The 25,975-nt window shown below is 32.8% G+C and overlaps 1 protein-coding gene across 7 annotated transcripts in view; it reads right to left on the minus strand.

Annotated features, from left to right (window-relative positions):
* Positions 1-25,975, minus strand: part of LOC106720719 — a 63,092-nt gene that overhangs the window by 17,401 nt on the left and 19,716 nt on the right. For 4 of the 7 annotated variants that reach the window (XM_045678859.1, XM_045678857.1, XM_014515465.2 and 1 more), the window contains exons 2-13: positions 25,235-25,282; positions 7,974-8,188; positions 7,293-7,449; positions 4,857-4,943; positions 4,525-4,676; positions 4,255-4,321; positions 4,122-4,157; positions 3,076-3,283; positions 2,281-2,395; positions 2,060-2,092; positions 609-703; positions 100-269 (exon numbers count right to left, since the gene is read on the minus strand). In XM_045678859.1, the coding sequence (XP_045534815.1) occupies positions 100-269; positions 609-703; positions 2,060-2,092; positions 2,281-2,395; positions 3,076-3,283; positions 4,122-4,157; positions 4,255-4,321; positions 4,525-4,676; positions 4,857-4,943; positions 7,293-7,449; positions 7,974-8,188; positions 25,235-25,282 (1,383 nt within the window). The remainder of the gene's footprint in view (positions 1-99; positions 270-608; positions 704-2,059; positions 2,093-2,280; positions 2,396-3,075; positions 3,284-4,121; positions 4,158-4,254; positions 4,322-4,524; positions 4,677-4,856; positions 4,944-7,292; positions 7,450-7,973; positions 8,189-25,234; positions 25,283-25,975) is intronic. The other 3 variants (XM_045678855.1, XM_045678856.1, XM_045678858.1) reach the window with 2 other exon arrangements.

Below are 25,975 nucleotides of genomic sequence, written 5' to 3' on the forward strand. Positions count from 1 at the left end.
AAACGTGGTTATTTATGGAATAAATACAAATTGGAAAAAATTGACAACAATAATTTCTTTTGTTTTAAATAGAATATACTTTCCTATAATAGTATTTACCTTGTCTTGGCGGAGCCGGGGAGCGGAATCCTCTGAGGGGCGGTTCGCCGCCAGCCTGCAAATCTTTGTAGGCGGCTCGCCTCTCCGCGGGAGACAGCGGGGCATCGGTCTCCTCCCGACGACGGAAAATTAGTGTAGAATCTGATTCGTAGCCAGATTCCTTTAGAGCTCTAGACACATAATATAATGTGAAAATTAGAATGTTGGTTAAGTAAGATGCTGTATTTGGTAGAGTATGAACAATCAATGTTCCTTGAATAATTCAACGGATGTTTAGCAACTTAACTTAATTTAATTAATAGCAATTTAACTTACTTTTATCCTCCTTAAAATGTTTTTACATTTTATTTAAGGATGCAAGTCAAAGTCTGTGAATTGCATTACTGTGTGATATTCTTAAGAATATATCCATATTGTTTAGTGCTACGAACAATTATGAATTACTGAAATTTTAATATTTTTAAGCTATTGAAAAAGTGAACATGAACTCTCACTATAATATTACTCACCTAGCCATGTTAGATTTCGACAATATCGTTGCTGTAACGTCTTTCTTTTCTTTCGGCGATGTTTGCGGCAGAGAGGTGGTACTTGAAATATTTTGCTGCAAAAGGTTTTTATTTTTTATTTAACTGAGTAAAGAAATTTATTTCACTAACAAAGTGCACTATAAACTGTGAATCATCGTGTATTTGTGCTTCACACACCACTGAAACAACATGCTGATTTACATAATTTTTGTGAAAAGAAAGAAATTGAACTACTTGCACAGTTTGTAGACATGCTTTTTAAATTAGGACTTAAGTAAAAAAAAAAAGGGAAAAAATTACCTCAACTAAAAATAATTTTACAAAAAAGAAAATCAATTTCAACTTACATTTATCAAATGAAAGAAAATAATTGTAACTCTTTTATGGAATTACAACAACATTACATTAATATGAACATTTGAAAAAAAAATTACTTATTGAAAAAGTATTATAAAGTAGAAGATTAATTGTATATTACAAACACATTTAAAGCATACAAAATATATCTACTAAAGCACATACAACTGCAGAACATAAAAGCATTTAAGTAAGACATTTATTACAAATAAATATTGTAATGAAAATTGTATAATTTTACGACTTAGAAATCATTTTTTTTATCTAAATCATTTGATGAAATATACAAGGTTAGTGTTAATAAAATATGATTATAACGTTTTAAGTTTATGATTTGTTATTATTTTTATGACACATCATTGAAATAATGTGGTTGATTACGATTTATCATTGATTAAAATTGATCTGGAAAGGATTGAATTCTATTTTAGTGTTTTTAGCACTTTTCATTTGAGTTACGGATCAGATAAAAATCTAGTCAACGTAGGTGAAAATATACTGTGTCTTTTGGCGTAATATGTAAAACAGTGAATGAAAATAAACTCCTTTTACTTGTCAATGTAACATTAGCTAACAGAATCCATCGATAAACAAATCTTTCATCATTTTCACCTTAAAATAAAAATTTAACACAATCTACCAGACATGACACAAAGACGAAACATTCTACCAGCGTATTAAGTACCAATTATACTCGTTGTTGGCTATATAGACACAGGCAGATATGTTAAGAGCCTTACACTTTTCTGGATGGCCCGTGCCAGCAATGTTGTGTAAGGAGGCAGAGGAGAATTGTCATCTAGCCACTGTTAGCCCGCCACCGACCACCACATAAAGGAAAACCGTCATGACTTCAGTCAAGAATACAACACATTGTTACTGTATAAAATGTTTAGACATATCAAATATATTTTACATAAGCAGAAGTTGGTTATTGTATAAACTGGAAAAGAATCTAGAACTTCCCGCAGACAACATTTAGTAGTTTAGTAAGCCGAGGAAGAAAGAATAAGTAAAATTATTTACACGAAGAAGTAAGACACACATACTAATACTTAAAAAAAGATTCGTACCCCATCAAAAATGTCCATGACCTCGTCCCACCACTAGAAAAGAAAAAAAATCTTGTTGCTCGAGATATTTCAGCGTGTCTTTTAAAGAAATGAGCTGTTAATGTGGGAAATTCTTTTAGAAATGGTTTGTCCAGAATGATATGCTATGAACGAAATGTTACTGCCAACCGTATTAAATGAAATGAGTTAGTCGTGACCTTGATCACCGTATGAAATTTTACCTGCTTCGCTTCCTTGTCGACGACCGATGATTTTCCGGGAACGTAGTTTTCTATTTTTCCCGGTTGGTTTTTGTAAACTTCTTGACTAGCTCTTGCTGATGCTAATGTACTATACCTAAAACGCACGTTAAAATGTTATGTTTTAAACTACCGCAAATGTTGTTTAGTTTTCTATAAAAATACAAATATATATCACAGCTTGGAAAATTATTTTGACCCACAGATTGAAACAACTTTTTCAAAATTACAAAATGAAATAAAAAAACCTTCAGAAATAAATGGAAATTAAAAGTAGGAAGAATGTTAAAGTGTATTACAGAGCACATTACAACATTAATGATTACGGTGATAATAAAAAACTTGTTAATGAATTGTTCTAAAACAATGCTGTTATAATAACTATGCTAATGTAAATATTTTGGTTTGTGTGTTATTTGAAGAATGTTGAAGAGAACCGTAATGAAATTCTTCTGACGATAGTCAATACTTTGACATTAAAACTCTATTAATATATAGATTAAATTGGATTCTAAAGTAACCTTGTAGTTGTAGATTTGTACTTAGGGGATTTTTTTTGTAGATGTCTAATTTCTAAGTATGTCTAAGTATGTCATGTATGTCTAAGTAATCAAATTAATTTTCTAATAACTATTTATGCTTAGTCAAGACCTAAATGTAATGAAGTATATCATATTTGTCTGGAAAATGTGCCGATACCAAAAATTGAGCGCTGCATCTCGCTTGCAATTTTTATAAGCCAAATTATTTTGTATGTCTGTATGTCATTTTACTGACTTATTGTTAGGTAGATATACGAAGTCATCCCTCCTGTCTTCCTGCACGGAGGCAGTGCGTCGCCGGTGGCCAGTTGTAGCATCACTATCGTATGCGTCGCACGCACTCAGCCGGCCCAGCCCGCCCTCCGGCTCGCTCAGGTAGCCCGAGCGCGGGTCAAAGTACGCGTACTGAGATCTGCTGCTTGACACACGTAGCGGCGGTTGACCTGGACACAGAATGTATTGCTATAGACACAATGTCACCCACCGATTGCGAACTTTGTCAGTTTGTAATCAAAGTAGGTGGCGAATTGGATAAATCAATTAAAATTTGAAACGATTTTTGTCAAGTTTTAAATTCTCAAAGACAAATAGTCAACCGTGGAATATTTTGCCTTAATGTCAAAATTGTAGGATAGAATTTTAAAGTAACAGGATTACAAAATGGTTCGTGCAATTTTCAAGCTTACAGTTTACAATACAGGTGTAAATGCAACGAATGAGATGATAAACCGATAAAGAATACAAATTAATGAAATTGGAATGATGATGACGTATTGATGTATTCTTTGTTGGTTTGAGTTAAAAAAATAAATCTTTTGAAATACAGTTATTAGTGATAAAGTTATTTACATTTAACTAACTCAATATGTAAGTAAGTATAACTTTAAACAATTTTTTTATTTATTATACTGTTACTAGTGTTTATTATAGTAAAATTACTATTCAGTTTTTTTGTGTGATTTATTTTGAAGTTTTCACAGATTTCAGGTTATTTGCTATTATCGGATGAAAGGCGCTCTAAGATTTTGTTGATTTTATTTTTTATTCTCTTGGAAAGACGAGTGATACCTCTGTTTAATTAACGGAAATATTATAAAACGTAATTGAATAAAAACTTATATTAACATTATTGATTGGTCGCTCTACACATTAACTTTTAACTTTATATAATAATGAAAGAAATAATATAATGTCTTTGTTTATGTAGTTGTTAGTATTTCAAGCGGCAAAATGTGAGATGAAGCAAGCAAACAAAATTTGGAAAAAAACAGCAATAGTCACCTTGACGATTTTTGTATCGAATAGTCACATAATCGTCTGAAAAAGAAAATTTGAAAATATTTGTGCTACTGTATAGATAAATTGCGCCTAAAATTTACATTTAAGCATAAATTAATATAAATAGTTTTCTTACCATCGTATTTGTTTTTGTGTATCGTGTCGTACATTTTCTTGTACCATCTCGAAGGATCTTTGACCTCCTACAAATAAATAAAAAGAAATATATATGACACCAGCATTTAAATATAACATTATAAGATGAATGTATTTGTGGAAATTAACTCTTTTCTCCCTTATAATTATTATACAATGTTACCTATAATGTTAATAATAATTAGCTAAATTTTCTGTGTTAACTTTTGCTTTAAAATTTGGAAAGGTTATTTTAGACTTTAAAACTTACAGATCTGAGTGCAACCGGCATTCCTTCTCTAGTAGTAGGACCGATTCCTTCTACTTTCCTGTTGGCATCGGCCATCTTACGACTGCCGGTATGGACGTACTCCCTTCTGTCCGCCTCGCCTTCGCTGAGATACCCTTTGCGCAACGCATGTACTGGAATATTATATAGGTTCTATTAGTTCAAACAATTTTAACGAGGAATAATACATTGACATTCAATAGATTTAAAACTGTTTACAACTTCATCATGTACATACCTAACATCTGTGTGATTATCATTAAATCAAAAATGGTAATTTAGTTTGTTTAAGTCAAAATAATTGTGTTACTTGCCTGGGTCGCCGATTGGTGGACTGGGCCTGTCCCTAGGTAGTCGTGGATCTCTCTCTTGTATGTTTGATGCTCGTGATAAATGATTTTCTGAAAATAAGGAAAAAGCAGGCATAATATAATTAAAATATTAACACGGGCATCAATAAATACAGTTTAGCTTCAGTACAATTTAGTTTTGTTACCTAAACATGTCTTTATGAAAAAAATGTGTAGTGTAGAAATTCCTGGCTCAAAGCTTATTCAAATTTCTACAGCAACAGCTGGCTGCTTGACTGTCATTTGCACTTGCCTATATAGATCTGTCGGACCCATGTCAGATCTTATTGAAACATTATTTCTTTTGTTTTTTTTTTGTTATGCCTTGGACGTTGTACGGAAATTATCCTTAAATTTGAATCTTTGGTGACTGACGTAACTTAATACAGGATTTTATTTGCAATACTGTTTTGAATCTCAAAGTGTTTATGAAATTACTACAGATTTAGGGATTTTAAAATATGAGTATTCTGCAGTTCCTTTTAATGCGTTCATCGTAGAAATATTGATGACAATCCACTCGCACGGATTTAAAAAAAACTTATTACTGTGTGTTCTTCCAGACTATTTTCTATACCTTTGTCAGCCTTCAGCGAGATCCGTTTAGCGATTCTGGAGATACATTCTAACAAACATCCATCCATTCATCTCGAGCGTGACAGTTAAACATAAGGGGGGCACCTTGCATCCAATCGAGCAGTTTTACCACAAATAAAACACTTGATATAGAGTCGCGCTTTTAGGGCAGACGATCAGGATACTAAGTAAAAAATATATTGTTAAAAATGACCTAGCGCGTCAGTTTGTCACAGGATGAGTTAATAGCGTGCAAAAATACCAGTCACAAAGTTGCAAGAGTACAAACGCCACTTCTACATTGTCGAGCGGGCATAAATTTGAAAATGTAGCCTTTACTAAATGTAATTATCTAATCCTGTCTCAATCTGACGCACTACAGTATTTATAACAACCGATTTTTGATGTGAAACATCTATAGGATCACTTGTATACCGAATCGTTGAGTTGGCGACGCTTGCCGTGGCGACGGTCGCCAAGCTATATATACTAAGGTATACATCATATATACCGAACCCGGCCTGAATCCACCATAATATGATGCTTTCCGTCCTTGTCTCCGGGGACTTGTCCTTGTCCACAGGATGAAGGAACCCCGATAATTGAACTGATCGGAACCTCGAACATTTTAAACCGTTGCTTTGCATATATATTAAGCTACTAGAAAAACTTCAATATCGTGTTTTAGAATATTGTTAATATTGTTTGTTGTTGAGCGCGACTTCACCATAGCAACGACGTGACAAGAGATAACGAAAATTTGTAGAAAATAAATGTACTTCTTGTGAAGATTTAAGTTTTTATTCATAGAATAAACAATATATATATATATATATATATATATATATATATATATATATATATATATATTATTTTAATAATATTACCTTTATGCATATTGTACACACACGATGTTTCACATCTGCCAGGCGTCCCGTGACGGATCACATTTTTTTACTTAGTATTCTACCCGGTTATCGGGGCTTAATATGGAGCCATTCATTTGACATAAAAGTTTAATTGCCATGCTCAAATAAATTCAATAATCCCCACTTCGTCTCCCCTACTATTTAGCAAGATCTATTTTCACTGAGATCATAAACATCAAAATTGAATAGGCAAGGTCTATAAACTCTTATACAAAGGCTGCTCTAGCCACTGTATACATCTTTGTAACGAGATGTGAAGAGGCCGACCTTCACATACAATAAAGATAACACTAAACGTCGCCTCTCGTAAACATTAAGCATACTTGTGTTAAGAATTCGCGAATTTTAAGATTCTAGAGTCGCGTGAAGCGGAAATCCTTATCGAATCAACCTTGACAGTTATTTAACTGATTTAAATTTCAATGCGTTATATAATTAAAGTATTTATTTATTACTACATCTTCTATATTTATGTCCTTAGTAATACAAGATAGAATATCTTAGTAAATATGTCTACACAATACCAAAATTATAAACAAGTGTATGGGAAACAGTTACATGACTTAAACTAGAGATAATAATATGTTTGAAACGGATATTTTGGTCTCAGGAACCCACGATTAGAAAGTGATACAAGGAATAATATATTTTAAATGTCTTTAAGAATAGATTTCGTTACCTAGATTCAGCACAAACTGACCACATTATGGCGTACCTCTTTTGTTTAAATTTATAAACATCCGCGAATACGTCTGTTCATTCGAATGTGAACCCCTGTAGCTAAAACTTACGGCTTGAGCAATTTTGTTCCGAATGTGTCATTCGATTTGCATATTCATCACCCCAGTATCAGTGTAACAGTACAGACTGCCTTTATGCATAAATTACTAGTTACCTCTGGCTTTCTGCAGTAATGTGACCGTAGGGTTCTGCACCTTGGGCAGTCGGCTGGTTGCGCCCAGCGCACTGAGGCCGGCAGCGGGCGCGCTCAGGGAAGTGCGCAACCGACCTTCGCTCTCTGACCCGCTCGTGCACCCGTTTTGCTCCGTGTTCTACAAAAATGCAATGCAATGTGTTACAATTAGGTATTATCAATTATGATCTTATTAACTTTATTAACCAAAAAGAGTGATGCGGCAAGCAGACGTGGCCTCCGTCAAATAAAGTCTCCGCTTTTCTCAAATCCGACTATTTTCGACCCAGTCCTGGTCTTGATTTTATTAGATACATCTTAAGTTTGTATATACCTTTAACTTGTGATAATGTTGAGAATGTTAGAATAGGTAATGTAAACTAGGTTAGCTAAGTTTATCAGTTTTTCAGATGCTTTATAACTTTTTTGTGGGGTGTAAAATTTTAAGACGAGAAATAAATTATCGTAAACACGAAGGAACTTTTTAAAGATTAAAGCGTTTGATGTAATTTGCGTATTCGCAGAAAACTTTTACTCAAATTTATTGCATACTTACTTAAAAATGTAAAATTTATTATTTCGATAGGTCCAAAACCAAAACTTATTGAACTTCGTAATTAAATTATTTCTATCAAAATTTTAATATTTAATAGGTAAACTCACTACAAATTTCCTTCGTGCAGGCGGCGTGTCTTCAAAGTGTACAGGTCTGAAGGGTTTGCGCGGGGCCTGCGGGGAAGCTGCGGGTGACCACACGGGGGGCGGCGGCGGGGGCGGCGCGGGGCTGGCCGCTGCCGCGCCCGGCGACACTGCCGCAGCCGGCGACACCGGTGCGCCCGGTGACACGTTCGGCGCTGGAGCTCCTGGTCTCCACACCGCTGAAAATATCATCAACACCATCATCATCATCGTCATTACTGATGAGAGGCTGACCAATGTCAGTCCCCTGCTGGATTGCATTTGCCTAAAAAACAATTTAACTGCTGTAATATATGTACACCGTCAACGTCATTCATCAAAAACATCTTTGGTTGTAATCTTAAATTACAATGAAAAACAACTTTAACGTTAATATTTACTACACTTCAGTTACAAATTAAATAAATTATAGACTTGTCTTCTTAGACATCTGGGCGACAATCGGCTAGTTAGAGTGAGGAGCGGTCACTAGCGAGACTGTTAGTAGTTTGTAACTGTAATCACGTAAATTAAGGTCCTTTGTCCCTGATTTCGTACTATATAGAGATATCTCAAATACGTACGTTCTAACTATTAAGAGTCTGGAAGAAAAGATGTCGTAATACTTATACTTGTCGAAATATATTCTACTCCTTCACTTTTATGGAAAATATGGCAATACTCACTCACTCTCGTCTCACCGTTACAATCCGTCATAAAGATAATCTCATTATTGTTTTATAATTTTTATCACTTCATTTCATTGGCATACGAGGAATAGTGGATTTAAGAAAAAGATTATAAATTTGTACTAGGTAGAGGGTCGGTACTAAGAATGTGGAAACTTTAACAAGTGAGGTATTCATCGGAATACAAAAGCACTATAAACTACGACAGGAAGTTTTTATCGTAAACGAATTTGGGTCGCAATTTGATTGTAGGCGAGTTAGCTCTCTTTGGATACTTGTATATTTCTCTTGACCTATTTATTATATGAAAATACTTTGGGTATCTCATTTCAATTCGTAACTTTTGTTTATTGACATAAAAAAGGTATTTTGTCTGCGAATATGATTTGCTATTTTGAATTTGTAGGCGAAGGAAAAAATGCTGATGTGTTTTACGGCATGTATTTCGAGGTCTCCTACGAATAAGGGCCAATGTGCAAATTGACACCTTTCAGGGTAGGCTTTAAAGGTTTCAACCATATAGGAAAATGGCCGCATAGGCTCTTTTACTTCAGCAAAAAACATACATTTACACCTCTAAATGTGTATTTTGTTTAGTGCATGATGTTAACTAAAGTAAGAGGTAGCTTTTAATATAAAAAAGTAAAAATCATCCCCATTAGTTACATTGGTCATTATACATAGGACCCATCGATTTATTCTAGGATTTATTACAATTGCTATTCTGCGACTTAATTGAAGTTGCAGAATAATTGTGACTAATGGTCTATATCAGAAGGGGCACAAGCACAAGCAGCCAGTTGTCCTCACGGTAGGATTGTCGCAGATGCAACAGATAACAGAGCACATTCGCTGAATTTTTTAATCTGTGTCCTTTATATGTTTCCGTAGTATGTTATATTTGACTCATATTTGAAGTTATCTACTATCTATATTTCTATTTTTTAGTTTAGTTTCCAAAAACTCTTTTCTTTCGAATCGAAGTCGAATTCTTTCTACCCATTTTTCATGTAGCTCAAATCAATAATCAAGACCTCATCACAAAAAGTCGCAAACTTTCTCAAATATCTTCTAGTTGGAAAACAATATAAAAGCAAATAAACTTGACACAAGGGACTCTAGCAATATGTGCTTCACTCCAATCAGTTTGGGAATTTTCACATAGAGTACGTACAGTATTTTACGATCGTGCAATAAATCTTCGTGAAGCATACAATCGAAGTATGTTTACCCGGTCGTTTTGCACAAATTGGGTTAGTGGGGGCGCGGCCTGTCGGCGTAATCGCGAAGCCTATTAGGTATGTGTTGCGAATCCGCCTCGGTGAGGATCTTCGTATGTTTGCAGAGTTCGTGGCTCGTAGAGCGCACAGGCGTACGCACGTTTTAATCAGAATCGAAACGGTCCTGGCCCGTAGATATTGCGCCGCGAGTCAATAAAGATACAGCACACTAACTAGTTCGTGAATAAATTAATTTGTTCGTTATTACTCTCGAAATTTGCATTCTCGCGTAATGCAGCCTTATTGCGAAAACATTCATTATTTTGTGTATATAGGTGTTTTAATATTCGATAAAGTACTTTACTGTTTTAATTAATCATTTGCCTATATATTTAACTTCACATTTATTATAGATTTTTTTACTTTGTTTTTGTGTATCCTAGGATTAATGAAATACGAATAAATTCCTGTCTTCACATTATATAGCAACATTCTATTTACTCCTCACTGAAACCTTTGTAAATAACCATGAAAAAATGTTTCGTTACTGTGATTAAAGTGGCTGGATTTAATTTTAACCGTGTCTTTTAAATATCTTAAGACTTGAACATGTAGTTGATTCAAACAAAAGACACGGTGCACAGTTTAACATCGAGTTGAAACAATTTCAGTCTCAATTAAACATGATTACGAGTAGATTGCTGTGTACGTGCGTATGGTATTGAACTGTGGGAACGACAACCGCCTATTAAGCCACCGCGAGCGCCGGTAATATACATTTTAAATTCCAAATCGCACGCCATCGTCGGCCGGGATTAAATTGAATCGGGATAATTGCTTATTTATCTAAAAACAGGGCGACGCGAGTAGACATCAAACGGGGAAACGTAAATAAATTAAAAGTGAGCTAAAGCGAATTCAATTAAAGCGCCGCTGAGGAAAATCCTCTGTTTTTTCCAGAGGCGGCAGTGAGCTTCGAGTGGTGTGTATTATGGAAGATATAAGTTACTTTATATTTAGCTGGTTTGTGAAGTTTATTACATTTCTAAAGCGGCTTTCTTAAAGCTTCTTACTGCAAGAAGACTAAATATAACACTGTGTACTCTAGAGAGGAATAAATTTGTATATTTAATTTTTTTCGGGACAAAAATTATGGATATCGTGCACTTTAATATATACTGTAACTTAGACAATACTACTTAATTTTACTACGACATTGCATTCCTAGAGTGCCTAGTTTACGAACCTAGTATATACATCATTAAATAAACAGAAATTAGAAATGTAAAATATATTTAAAGGTGAAAATTATTGTCTACCGATGTATTGTAAAAAAACCTTATCTTCTTTAAATATCTATAATTTTTTGAATCTTTAGAAGCAGTTTGTAGAATGTTTATATCGCAAACACGAGTTGTAATAAAAAGTGAACTTTGCTAAGTTAGTTATCAAAGAGGTAAGTTGTTATCTAACATCACATAACTTCTGTAAGATCGCGCCACAGGAGTTTAATGTTAACACGAGTATACGGTTGCAAACTTTCCTTATCGGGAGTCACTTTTATGAAATGCTGCAAATATTACTGTTTTTTTTATTTTTATTTTAACGAATAACGAAAAAGTGTAAGCCAAAGGTCATACAAGAGAACTTTTTTTAGAAATGTTCCTAATACCTTAATTATATTAAGCAAGAATTACAATAACTTATAGATTTTATTAAAAGTTGCGTATACTTCGCATCGGTGTATTGATTGAATAGGGAAAGCATCAGACGGAAGCATCGGATTGAATCGGACGCTAGGTCCGATGTATATGAAGTGAAAACCCATTTGTATTTGTTAAGGTACTTACTGATCTGTTAGGCCCGTCGTACATAATGCTACGTAAATCGTCGAAACTAATATCGTACGAGTCAGTACAGGCATAGCGACATGACAAATGTATATATTTGCTGTTCTATCTTGAAAATTGCACCATCTTTTTTCATGACGACATTGAAAAATCTGTCGCGAGCAATTGTCTTTGGGGATGACAGATAGAAATATCGGCGACGTGTGCTGTGTACGAATATCTATGACATTGTATTGCGTAAGTTGCTTCGCGACTAAAATACCAGGTTTCGATGATTTACGTTGCCTTGTGTACGTAGGGCATTAATTCTATTTTTCAACTAAGGTAAAATATTTTTTGCTCTGTCGTTATTATTTGGAAAAATAAACTGTCAATTGTTTTACCCCTCACTTATTATGTGTCAACACACAATTCCAATCACTAAGCCAACGACGCGGATCTATTACAAAGGCGCACCACGTAGAATTAGATACAAGTAGTCACCGTAATGGGAGCGTATTTTTCACAAACAGTACATTAGGCATTCTAATCGCGAAGTCTCGTCGTGCTCCTCGTCTCCTGTACTTCACGCCTTCTAATTTAATTATAAAACTTCGTCTCATATTTTCGGAAAGAAAGAGCTTCTGACAAACGTACTGGAAATAATAAGGTTTTATTTGCGCCTTTTAAAAGCATTAGGTTTTGTTTGCTGTTAAAAATGCAATTTAATATTTAGCGTATGTTTTAGAAGTATTCTCGTCATGTTTAAATTATGAATCAAATATATAACATAGGGCTTTTCTATATACAGTACATAGGCTGTTACTTAGCTGTTATCTACTTGGCTTTTACCTAGAACGTACCATCTTTCGACTACACCGCACATGGAGTCGCTAGCGCTACTATATTCATTAAAATAAATCACCAATAAAATCAACGTTTTTGGTAAAACTCTGAAAAGAGTGTGTAAATATGTATAGCTAAAATTTTTTGTCTAAAGAGGCGGTCATTATTTATGTAACGAAAATTAAATGTACAACGATTAATGAAATATCTCTCTTACCCAAGAGTTTTATTAATTAAGCCTTTGTATCTAAGAATTTGATAAATAAAATTGAAACAATATTGACTTATCTTGATGGTTAATTAATGAGAATAACGTATTTATAAAGAGCTGAAACATACCTATTATCAAGCCTTGAAATAGTTTATAGTTTTCAATTTAAAGTAAAAGGTTGACCTCTCTTTATCCATTACATCGTATATTATATTATTCTACAATGTTTTTGTGGTGATATTGACCTAAGCTGTCTTATGGTCTACTAGTATTCCGCAAAATTGCTTTCCTTTTCATGTATTACGGAACAAGCTATTTGCTAATCCGAATAAACATACATACATTTCAAAAATATACCTCATTTTATTTAACGAATTTAATTACGAAAACAACATTATTTTGAATTCAATTGAGTCCACAAACATGTGACGCTTGAAACGTTTGCTTTTAAATGCGTTTTGCATTTCAATAGACCGAGCAAGAGCCTCGTGAAACCCTGACGGACGTTTTCAATATCGATATTAAAAATATAATATATATTTCATTTAACAGTTCATATGTTTCGCAACCGCGAATAAACATTTATTTATTCAAGAATTTTTATTTGAGAACGTTAAATCCTAAGCGAGATTTAATGAAACAAGAAATCCTTGAAATTGTTTAAATATTCACTTTTAGATCGTCATTTCTAGGATTTTGATTATAATTTAGGTATAAAAACAAAATTAAATTAAACGGTTGTCATTTGATTGGCGCTATAAACGCTTTATTTTTTAAACGTTTCGCGTTTCAGTACAAAAAGATAACAGTGCGAAATGCGATTTTATAAAACCATTATTAACCATAAAAGTATTATTCTGCCAGCAACCTAAATATTTCTAGCTTTTCTTGTTACAAAATCGTTGTTTACTAGTATACGAGACTTACGGTCTTCTAAACATTTTATACTGTACAATAAAAATTCCAATTGTATATTACAGCGGATTAAAGTTTGTAAACCAAAGGCAAAAGATTTACAGCTAACATATATAATTATTTTGTGCCTCATAAGCCCGGTTAAGATAGTATACCCTTTAATAGGTTAAAATGTTTAGTGGAGATTAACTCGCCTACTTAGATCCGTGCTTTAATGTTAAATATTTAAATCAACTATTTCCCACAAAGATATTATGATGACGTTTTTAGTAATCCAATATTTGAACGCAATATTTAAAGCATGATTTTAATCTCATGCACGTAAAACTAAGCTTTAAACGGAAACAATGTATTTATTTCCAATATCGCATATAAAAGTACGTTGTTGAGCCAATGTTATATCATGTTTTTACAAAACCATAGTGTTTTGGGCAAAAATGATTTGTATATTTGTAAATAAAAGGTGTTGTTGAGCTTCATTAAATGAAATATTGCAAAATTACTTTTAGATTCAAAATTCACGATTAATATAAGTAAACAATTGAAGAAATTTATGACCAACGAATAGAATGAATGTTGATTTATTTACTCATTATTATGTAAATACCTCAACATTAGTTGTAACAGAGCTGACATAAAATAAAATGCTAAAAGGAACGACCATAACTTTAACTACATAATTACAAGTTTAATATCTTAAATATTATGAACCTGAACAATGACAGGGAGTTCCCCTCTAGAAAATTTACGTCAAAAAGCCTCTCCGTCAAATAAAGTTGCCGACTTTAATAAAAGCTATGGGAGCGTAGTTGAAATTCTCCGTTGAGTTTACAGTATTAAAATTAAAATCCATTTATTAATTAGTAACCCTCGTGGAATAGCTACGAGTTCTTTTAATAAGACGGAATATAGCTAGTAGTTTTAAATTTCAACGATATGAAAGTAAGAATTGCCAAAAAAAACTTTATTTACATCAAGCCCTTCAACAAAAACTTATGTCAGTCGGGTTATCAGATTTAATAAAACGAATTTACTATCCAATAAATATAGGTAAAATGTTTTTAATTCAAAATTCCCATATTAAATTGGCTAGGATATCGACATGTTTTCCGTACGATACCGGAAGCCTCTCATTTTCCCGATATCAGATTCATTCGATACCAATCTAGTTATGGAGCGAACTCGCCGCGATATTAAAATTCAATATTGTAAAGCCCCTGTACTAATTATATCATATATTCCACATCAAAACATTCAATATTTTATGGTATTTATTTTGTACATATTTAATAAACCTTTAACTTCTAGCAGATGTAATTATTTCTTCGTAATTCTAGTAAGATGGATAACAAGCCATACATGTTAAACGAAAATTCTTGCAGTCCTTATACGAAAACTTTTGCTCAAAGCTTCCGTAAAGTCGTAATGAAGCGTAAGTTGTTTAAACGTGTATGAAATAAAAGTAGATAATATTCCTCTTTCAAAGTAAGCTCGTCAGCTTCACTGCTTCAAGTCATCTGTGCATAACAGACTTCGGCGGTGCTCATATCGTATAAAGTTAAGCAGGCATAGCAACAAAAAGTAACAATTTAAAATTAAAAACACAAGAAAGTACGTGAAAACGCGAAAGTATTTTTTTAATCTCATATTTCTGAAAGGAATGTTTTTGCAAAGATATTAAATGTAGAGTTGTTTAAAATATTACTTTTCCACATTGCTCTGTCTTGCCCTGTCGTGTCTATTAGTATATTTATTTATTCGTATACAAAAAAATGTTAGCGTCGAAATATTGTATTTGAAAATATCAGAATAATAAGACATATTTTATATAATCTCAGCTTTTAATTTTGTCAGAAGCATTCCTTTTAAGCTTATTACTGTTAAAGTGGTCTGTTAAAATCTAAATGCAAAGTGTTTCACTCGCAGATAATACTGGAATCTCTTCAGTCAGTGGATGACACTCAGCTCTCGGTAATTTTTACTCCCTTGTAAATTGTAATCCATTTTTATACACTAAATGTTAAATATATACCTAGATAATAATTCGTGGTTAACTGATGGTGATTTTTTTAAAGAACAAATCATAGAATCGGGATAATAAAGATTCATTAACGAAAAAGATCTTTAAAATTTCAAAAACTATGCTCTGGTTTTGCAAAAGTATTTACAATATACGCATTTCTTTTAGTTTTTTAAACAAATGTAAATGTTCAAAAAATGACCTGAATAGACTTGAATGTGTCTTGGGCCTATTCATATTTAATCGTCTTTGGGGCTGTGTTAAAACTTAGTTACTATTTAAAAGTTCAGTTAAATTTAACATTAACACACGCTGTTATTATCGAAAGTATTTCATAATAAGTAATATTTTGTTATACTCCCAAATAAATAACGATCTTATGTCTGTGTGTACTCATATTTAGTTCAAGTTTAATGATATCGTAAATAATGAGAAATGAACATTGCGTGTTGTGGCCGTCTGTCTGCCAGATGTTAATTCCAAGTGAGATCTACACCGATATGCAAATGTATAGTTTTATAATAAGTTGATATTCAAGGTAATTGTGACTTCCTCGTATTCTCTTTATTATTACACTCGACACTTACCTGAAACAAAAATAAAATGAGTTTATTACAATAATTAAAAAAAAAAACTTAATATCTACAATGTAAAAATGTCTGTTTCTTTTTTTGTCATTTATATTTGTTGAAATATTTAAAATCTTGATAATATAATAACAGCAATGCCTATAAGGTTGTGACTATGCTACCTATCAAACAATAGTTAAAAAAATATTGTTTTCTTTGATGAATTGTTTATTCAATCTCATTTTAAATCAGTTGTTGCTTTAATCTATATATATAAAAGAAAGTCGTGTTAGTTACACTATTTATAACTCAAGAACGGCTGAATCGATTTGACTGAAAATTGGTGGGCAGGTAGCTTAGAACCAGGAAACGGACATAGGATAATTTTTACCCCGTTTTCTATTTTTTACTCCGCGGGGACGGAGTCGCGGGAAAAAGCTAGTATAAAATAAAATCAAATTGCTTTTATATACACATACTGTATCTAATAATATATTACATTTGTTCAGTAAAGTACCGTAACGTAAATCTATTTTATTCAAATCATTTTTTTGAGAAGCTAATATTTTTGTTTGTAGCAATTTTGTTATATAAGAATTAGTCATATAGCCGTGTTTCCTGTCGCCAGCTACCGGCGGAGATTATGCAATTTGTCACAGAGCCAAGAGTCCAGGTGTGTTCTGAACCTAGGGCGTTGTGCGTCTGCGCTGCTCGACACATGAACTGCCGTGATTTAATACGCGAACGGTTATTGTTGTTGTCACTAAAATACGAGTACACTATAATAAAGACTTTAATGAAGATACCTGTTATTTTTTTTAAGCAAAACATCACCATAAACTTAATTATATTTATTGTTAGGGCCAATGACAAAATAAAATAATTCCAGCCTATTTGCATGTTTGCAGACATACTCTGAAATATTGCAGCCCTAACTGGTTCTAACTTCGGTACACTGTCCTATTTAATCCTGCGATATATAATCAAATAAGAAATAACAGAAAGAAAGGCAAAGATGACGAGCAAATGGTATCAGGTATTGGCGGTTTCATTCAAGAGGCGGGAATATTAGACCTAAGTACGAGTAAAATTTAAGAAAAACAATACTTTTAATGAAATAAGAAAACGCATTCCCCCATACATGTAGGATAGTTAAAATATAAATAAGATAAACTTTTACTTAAGTGTTTATTTTCTAAATAAAAAAGTACCAATTTAGCTTCAGCGTTGACACACATATTTGACTTTCGAATGTCGCCTGCTATTTCTGCCTTCACGACTCCCTAACGACCGGACAACGTAACCAATACAAAATGACCTACAATTACGCAATAACCTGTAGCTATTTGTAGTTCATAACAGGGCGGTCATTATTACTAATTAGAATAATGAGATCGCTTTGTGAAACGGATTTGAAGCGATTATAGATAGATGTTTGACAGGACTGGAACGATAAGATAGCTGATGCACGCGAGCATTTTATATGCTACTTTATTTTTTTTCTGCGTGGACGATGTCGCTAGCGACCGCTAGTCGTAAATAAATTAAGCAGGAATGAAGTTAATAAAATGAAGATAACTTTCGAACCTTTAAAGTTATTATGAATTATAAATTAAAAATAAAATATGTCGTGAAGGTTTTAAACGTACTACTGAAAATTGTACTTTAAGTCACATTGATAAAGAACAAAATTCATTGATAAAATCAAAGAAAACATTCTTCTAGTGGGAAAAAGTAAAAAATGTGATAAATGAAGGCATAAATAATCAGACTGACGCTTGCTAAGACTTTAATCTTTTCAATGCTTTTACTAATTCACTTTCAGTTATGTGCTCGAGACTCGACTTCGCAATTCATTGCATTTGCTGAAATAATAAAGTTTTCCTTTTAAATTTCTCTATTAAGTGAAAAAAAAAACTTACAATAGTTTTCAAATTCTTACTTACAATTGGTAAAAGACACATATTTGTAATAAATAAACTTTAACATTGTGTCTTTGTTTTCTTTCGCTACCAGTCAAAACTATTCCAATATTGAAAACAACGGACGTCTGTTTACTATTTAACGAACGTGAATAATTAACTAGTCGAGTTGTGGGTCAGTCGCAGAATTTATTTACACAGAGAACATTGAACTGTGCATACTCCTGTATTGGATAACGTATGGATACTAAGCAATGTTATTTCGATAATTCGATATTGACGCTCCGCGTCGAATGCCTAATCATCGCATACACTGATAATATATCAAATCTTCAGTTTCAATTCAGGTGTAATTCGGAATACAGTACAATACATTGTTTGCCTTTAGATACATACTATATATATCGCCTGGTTGAGTCTTATTGGTTAAGGATAATACTATAGTTATATTAGTATAGTTTAAAAGTTGTTTGTGCCAAATGTAAATGGAATAAAAATTATTTCATAATAAGTTCCTAATTTTACAAGCAGTTAGCCGCGTGATTCTGGCTGCCCGCGGCTGTGGTTTTGAATATCACTCACGGCCGCGCCAGTGGAACTTTGACATACGACGTCATATAAAAGGCGACTATAGTCGTGCGGCTTGCTAAGTGGAATAGGATCTAATGGTGAGTTAATTATTTTAATAATGAGCAATCAACACTGACACAAATCGAACAACAACGACCGATGAAAGTTAACACGCCGTGTAACATAATCGTTATTTATAGATGTTTCAGGGTGTATCGAATTCGTAATGCTACGTGCGAGCGTGAGGTCGCAGGGCATCTGGCGATCGAACATGTGTTGCTGTTTTTTATCAGTACACCAAAACATTTGATAACTTCTAAATTAATCTATGTTGAGTATTTTTTCTTTTTGTTGATTAAAAATAATAATTGAACAAAACCATAATACGTTCTAAATTAAATATCTCTATCCACATGGGTTATTTTAACAAGAACAGAATACCCACAATAGGGACCTTACGTATACCCAATGATTCCTTTGTCAGAGACGAATAGCCTTTTTTTGGTTCATTGGCGAAATACGTGCCCCAATATTGGATAAAATTTCATTATTTAAACGACTTTCTTCATACAGGACTCATAATAACTCAGTTGTAATAAACTACAAACATAGGCATCGATTGTGTTTTTTAGCCGACTTCAAAAAGAAGGAGGTTATTTTACCTAATATACGAAATATTGTTTGTCGCATTTTAAAAACCAATTTCTTGGATGTTGTATCAACCGATACCAACCATCATCGTAGTTCTAGCTCGTTGTAATATACAGAGAACATATTTCATATCGTGCAGTACATTGACATAGAAAGTAATAATGTTCTGTCGAACAGACAGCTCATTTTGTCGCCGTGTGTTGTGAGCGGCGTCACATAAAGCGAGAAGAGTTTCCTGTTTTCGCGAGAGGCAGTCCTTTTAATTACGACGGGTAAAGATCAAATGCCGATGAGAATGACGCAGTCGCGCTTTGTCACATTCTTCTTTAAAAGAGGTTGAGGCGCAAGGAATAGTTTGCAGATTAAAGTCTCGAAAAGGGGGACATATTACTGCGCGTGTTGTCGCAAACATTTGGGTTAATTACTCTGAAAACTTGAAATACGAAAGTTGTCAACGTTTGTGCTCGATATTCTTATAATAATGAACAATTATTGTTCAATCCTTAATAGGCTTTGTAGCATAAACAAGATCGATAATTTTGTACGCAATCCATATATAAAACATTAAAAAATATCTAACAAATATCAACTCTAAAATAAAATAAGTCATCAACTCTAACTTTTGTACCGTAAAGTCACAACTCTAATCCCAATTTCTAAACATTTATTAAAAGAATCTTTAACAACTCCAACTTTTTTAACAAAATATGTAAACTTAATGCGTTTCTATAGAAATGAATGCCATTTGCCATACGTAATAAGATAAAAGGCACGTTGCCGTGTACAGAGCAAAGTTCGTCTGAGCCGAGTTCGTTCGACAAGAAACTTTCATTGAGCTCTATTCGCGCCGCAGCTTCAAAGGTATTTTTTGCACGATGTAAATCTGAGCAACGTAATAGGAAAAGTTATAACAAGCATTCAAAACGTATTACGTGTCGTTAATATTCCGACAAGTCGTCGACGAAGCGTAGGTTGCTCTATAAAAGTTCAATGATAAAGTCTTCGACGCATTTGTACAGCGAATATAAAATAAAGTGAACAGACTGGACTAACAAAAGCGGTATATTCGATTTATTATCTTTCAACGACAGACTGACGGAAATTTCGTGAGTATGTATTAATGTTTGTAAATATGTACGTTTAGTGATCGATTTTAAAAAGTGTAAAATTAATTTTGTATCATATTTAAAAAATCTTCGGAGAAAAGTTCATCGAGTTTATTTCTTAAGGATTTTTTTTTTAAAAGCGCTAAATGAAGTTTAGTGTTCTAAAAGTTATATCGTTTGCTTGCTTATTGCATACATTGTTCTTGAACGTTGCAAGCGGGTCCTCCATACTGCGCTCTATAATATATTTAACGCCGTTAGAATATGAAGTTTTAATTAAAATGAACTGAGATAATTTACTTCCATATTGGTATAATTTAAAACTAACAGAGGAATCGTAGTTAACAATCATGCTTATGTCATCTTTTTAAAGTTTTTAATTATAAAGTATTGATTGAATAAAATTTAAGAAAAATAATAGCAATACCTTGAATCCAAAATATCACTTGTAAAACCAAACAGTTATCAATTTGTATTAACAAACCCGTAAATGTTTTTCACATCGTAAATTGTGCAAACGATCACGACTAGTAATATCGCTGTAGGGTGGCGCAGGATGGAGGAAAGGAAGGTGGTTGAATAAATGTCAACATACTAAGGTTACCTCCCCCTTCTGATGTGTAGCTATTATGAAAGAACCCCCTCTTCCTCCTCAAGCATCGCGAACGGTGAAAACTGACACACGCACTGATAACAGTTGAATGAACGGAGAAATACGTTTTACATCACTACTGTACGAGTTTTTCACTACAATCTATGACTGGTGCGACAGCTTTTGTTGGAATAAAAAGAATAGATATATAACAATGAAATCGAATCTTACATTTATTCGATTTTAACCGAGATTTATTTTTAAAATCTTTACAATTAAATTGTCCATGCAAAATAACATAATAAGATTTTTTTAACTTCCAATGACGTATAATAAAAAATATTCTATTACGCGTTGACTTGATTTAATTAATTAATCATGGAACCAATATAATAATACTTTATGATCTTTAAGTAATATTTATGTAAATATGCCGAGGTCTTGTCAATACATTCGCTTAACATATTTAAAATGCATATTTAACATTTGATGAATAGTTTATGACATAGTATCTACTAATCAATAATTTTTATCGTAAATATTATCTAATGTTTAATTCTTATTCTCTTAAAAGTAATATCTCTTAAAAGTATTTTGATGTCTTAATCTGATTTGCTACAAGTTATTGGAACATCGTAATATAACATGAGCTCATATCCATGTTAATAGACAGCCAGACAAACAGACATTATTCTCCGTATGACTCCTTGCTATGCGATATTTTTTAAGTGAGACATTCTGTACTTAGAACTTACATTGTTAGTACGTGAATTTAAATAAAAGAATTTATTACTAATACAATTTTCATGATAGATTAAACGAGATGAATAAAAGTAATTTTTAATAACATTAACAACAAATAAAAAATTAGAATGTAGTATGTACTAAAGGTAAACAATAAATCTACCATTTATCTATTTATAATCTGAAGATAAATGTACGACACATAAATGAAATTAAAGGTCTAATGTGAAACTTAAATCTAAATTAGGCGAGGGCAGTGACGTTACAAGGATTTACATTTAAAATCACGTCTAATCCGAAGTGCTAATTGACAATTTAAACGGTTCGGTAAAAGGGTTCGAAACACCCCCTAAGAACAGATTTCGTTAAAATGGGAAAGGTTTCCGTTTGGCAACCCATTATTTGCTCAGGGGTTTGAAAGAAAATGTTTTTAATCATAACGAAATCCCTTTGGTAGAAAGGACGAACAAAAAGTAGTAAAAAAAACTACAAATTCTCTTTTCGTGGGAACCACGGTGTCGAAAATATTGCGCTGTACAACACAATGGAGGCTGAAATTTGAATATAACAGGACTGAAAGAAAATTTACTATGTCACTTGTTTTCACAATCATCTCACAATATCGAGGCTATTGTACATATACTCGTATAACTTTCATGTAGACTATACTAAAGATGAAAACGCATTTATATAACTAGCCTTTAGAATACCATATAGATGCCTCTTAAATAAAGATCTGTTTGACATATTTTGAGATATTTCAGACAACAACAATGCTCTCATACCCATAATATGGGATAAATCGAGAGCCTGTCTGTGACATTGTGTGAAACAATGCCACATTGTTTGAAGAGCTGTTATTTCTTGAGTGTTAACAGAACATGTTATTTATCACAATTGGGTCGATGTCTTTCGGTAGTTGCGGTATGACATTTAAAGCAAAAAGTTTTAATGCATAGGCATATTTTTTTAGGTGTTGATTTAAAAATTTTTGTTTTAAGATTGTAACCACAAAGTATTATTCTATCGACATTGAGAAATTTAAGTCATCAACCTGCCCTTGTCCCTAGGGAGGGTCGGCACTGTATGTACATACTACTCTTCCCCTTTCCCCTTTCTTACGCATATCCTCTTTCACACAATCCACTCATACTTTCTTCGGTTTTCCTCTACTTTTGTAGCCATCCACATTGCATCTCATTACTTTCTTATTTATATGATTATCATCTAACCAGTTACTTCTCAATTTCACATTATTATTAATGTTTTCTTTGCGTTAAAAGTGTAACAAACGTTTAGAATTAGAAGGTTAGTGTTAAGATAAACGTTACGTGATATTATGAGTGGTCGACGGTAACGATAACATCGACCACCTTGAGATGAGACGACTGCGTAACCCTGATTTTACGTGTTTGACATTCTGGCAACCTTATAGTATGACTTACAAAACAGTTAACGGACTAATAAACTTATTCAAGACGGTTACCGATCCCGAAAAATAGGCAAATATGTCAAGGGTAAAATTAATTAACGCTACGCAGTACAGTTTTGTTAAATGTTCAATGTTTATTACTTACACAGCTGTGTTGCTGAATTTAATTTATTACAAAGCAAGTAAGACGACAATGTCACTAGGTCTGTGGCAAATAATTATTCTGCCATTGTGATCTATTACTTAGTATGTATAGCTTACAAGGTTAAGGATAAAGTAGAGTATGGTATTTAAACCTACCTATTTATTTTTACATGTAAAAGTCGCTAAAGACTGGACTATTGGATGGATGTATTGTTTTCAAAGGTAGGGAAGATTGTAATACAAAACCTTCACGCTTGAAGATATAATAATAGTTGATATCGGAAGCATGTGAAGGATGTGTCATAGAGTGAACCAGTACGGTCCACGCTCCAGTTCTCTTTACCTTGCAAAAGATAATAAAGGTTGATATTGAACATTATACGTTGTTATATTTTAAACGATTAGCTTTGTAATAAAATTCAGGAAGTTTTTTACAAGTACAGCAGTGAAAACTCACCGTATTCTTTATTTTAACCTTGTTTTAGTTATACCCTGTAGATCAACAGAGGCGGTCACTATTTATAATCCTGGTTCATGTTATGAAATCGCTAAAACCGTTCGAGCTCATTCACTAAACACGGGAAGTGCATGGATAATAGTTTTATCTTTAGATTAGTGTGACGTAACATTTAGATGCATATCCGAGGTCGCATACTTTTTGTAATTAAAATTTTAAACTAATATGAAGACACGGTTGTTTAAAAATATGGAATATTAGATGGATACGAAAATAATCCATGAATTGACCAAAAAAAGGATTGAAGTAATTATATAACAGGATTATTTTACAAGTCATACAAACAAGATGATGTCTAATTTATATAACAATAATAATTACCCGATTAAACGTTCAAGTTGGTAAGCAGAGGAAAAGCGTCAAATCGGCAGTAACTTGATCGTTCTAAGGTTTTTTTTACGAGCTTACTCTTTTTACGACGATTTTGGGTTTCGATTGTCGATCAACCTTTTACCTTTTGCAGGCGTCGACGTAACACGTGTTTCATGAGACCTGTATAATTTAATGTTTCATACAGTTACAAGTAGAGCTGTTAAAGCAAGTTTATTATTTAACATTACGAAATGTCTATAAAGAGTGACATATTTACTTATTAGCAATGAATAATTTAGTGTATTTTTATTTTAACATATGATCAAAAACACCTGAAAACTTGATAAAATGTACATAGAGCTAAATGTATAGTAATCTACATTCAGGTTAGTTGTATAATTAACAAAAACACACGCATAACATTTAAACACACATCGAAAATAAAACCAAACAATTAGTACGGATAAAAATTATTTGTTGTTAATTAAATTCCACGACAAAAGGGCATGAACCATGCCAAATACTACTAACTAATAAGGATGTATAAACACTTGAATCTTTATTGAATTTATTATAACCAAATTGGAATTTTGAACACTCTGTAACAATATTATTGGACACGACTGTACTAGAGGATAACAAGGTCGATTCGCTTTGTGGCATTCTTATGTTAATATGTATTTTATTATGCCATTACATGGTCGACATTTTCATTCGCTTCTGAACATTTAAATGCTGTATGTTTTGTTTTTGCTATTTTTATTTCTAAAAGTTTTCGATAGTCAAGTACGACAAGACAAGACAATTAACAAATAAATGTTCATAGTTTTCTTGTAAATAACGTTAGGGACAACAAAACACATTGTGACACTTCCGACGAATAGAGCTACAACTCTTAAATCATCTCTTAATAGATGTAACTCTTTATGTCGAATGCGTCGTTACCACTCTGTTTACCTGGTGACGTCGAGCGAGCTCGGAACGTCGGCGCTATCATGACGGTCTCTGCAAATTAATCGATCAAATATATGTAATAAAATACTAACAATATACAAGATAATTGTTACATTATACAGTCTGGCTACATGAAATAAAACCTTATTCGTCTCATAATGTTATGACCTATGTTGTGTTTGAGTATAAAATTTCGCCTAGCAGAAAAATACAGAAATATAACTTAAGACACTAATTATTTTTTTTAAACTATGTTAAATATCACCGATTACTGGATGGCAAACTTAATAACATCTTACTAATATTATAATGCGAATGTTTGGATGGATGAATGAATGGACGTTTGTTAGAAGGTATTTCCAGAACGGCTGCATGGATCTTGCTGAAATTCAGTATAGATGTAGAACATAGTCTGGAAGAATATAGGCTACTAATTACTACTAGTATTTTCTTTTAATTCCGCGCAGACGGATTCGAACGGAACGGACGGACGGAATGATTATAATCATTTATATGAAATATGAAAATTAATTTCCGATTTTTATTAAACATTATGTATGTCTCCATTAATCTTATTTATTATAAATATTAAAGGTATATTTAATATCGAGTCAATATTATAAAATAGTAAGTAAATAGTAAATACTGATAGCGTTTGAATGCTTTATTTTTTAATATTCTATGACAAAAAATATTTATTATTAAATTCAGATCTGTTCAGCTGTTCTGCTCCAAACAAAAAAC

Source organism: Papilio machaon, chromosome 8 (assembly GCF_912999745.1).
Source record: "Papilio machaon chromosome 8, ilPapMach1.1, whole genome shotgun sequence".
Taxonomy (NCBI): domain Eukaryota; kingdom Metazoa; phylum Arthropoda; class Insecta; order Lepidoptera; family Papilionidae; genus Papilio; species Papilio machaon.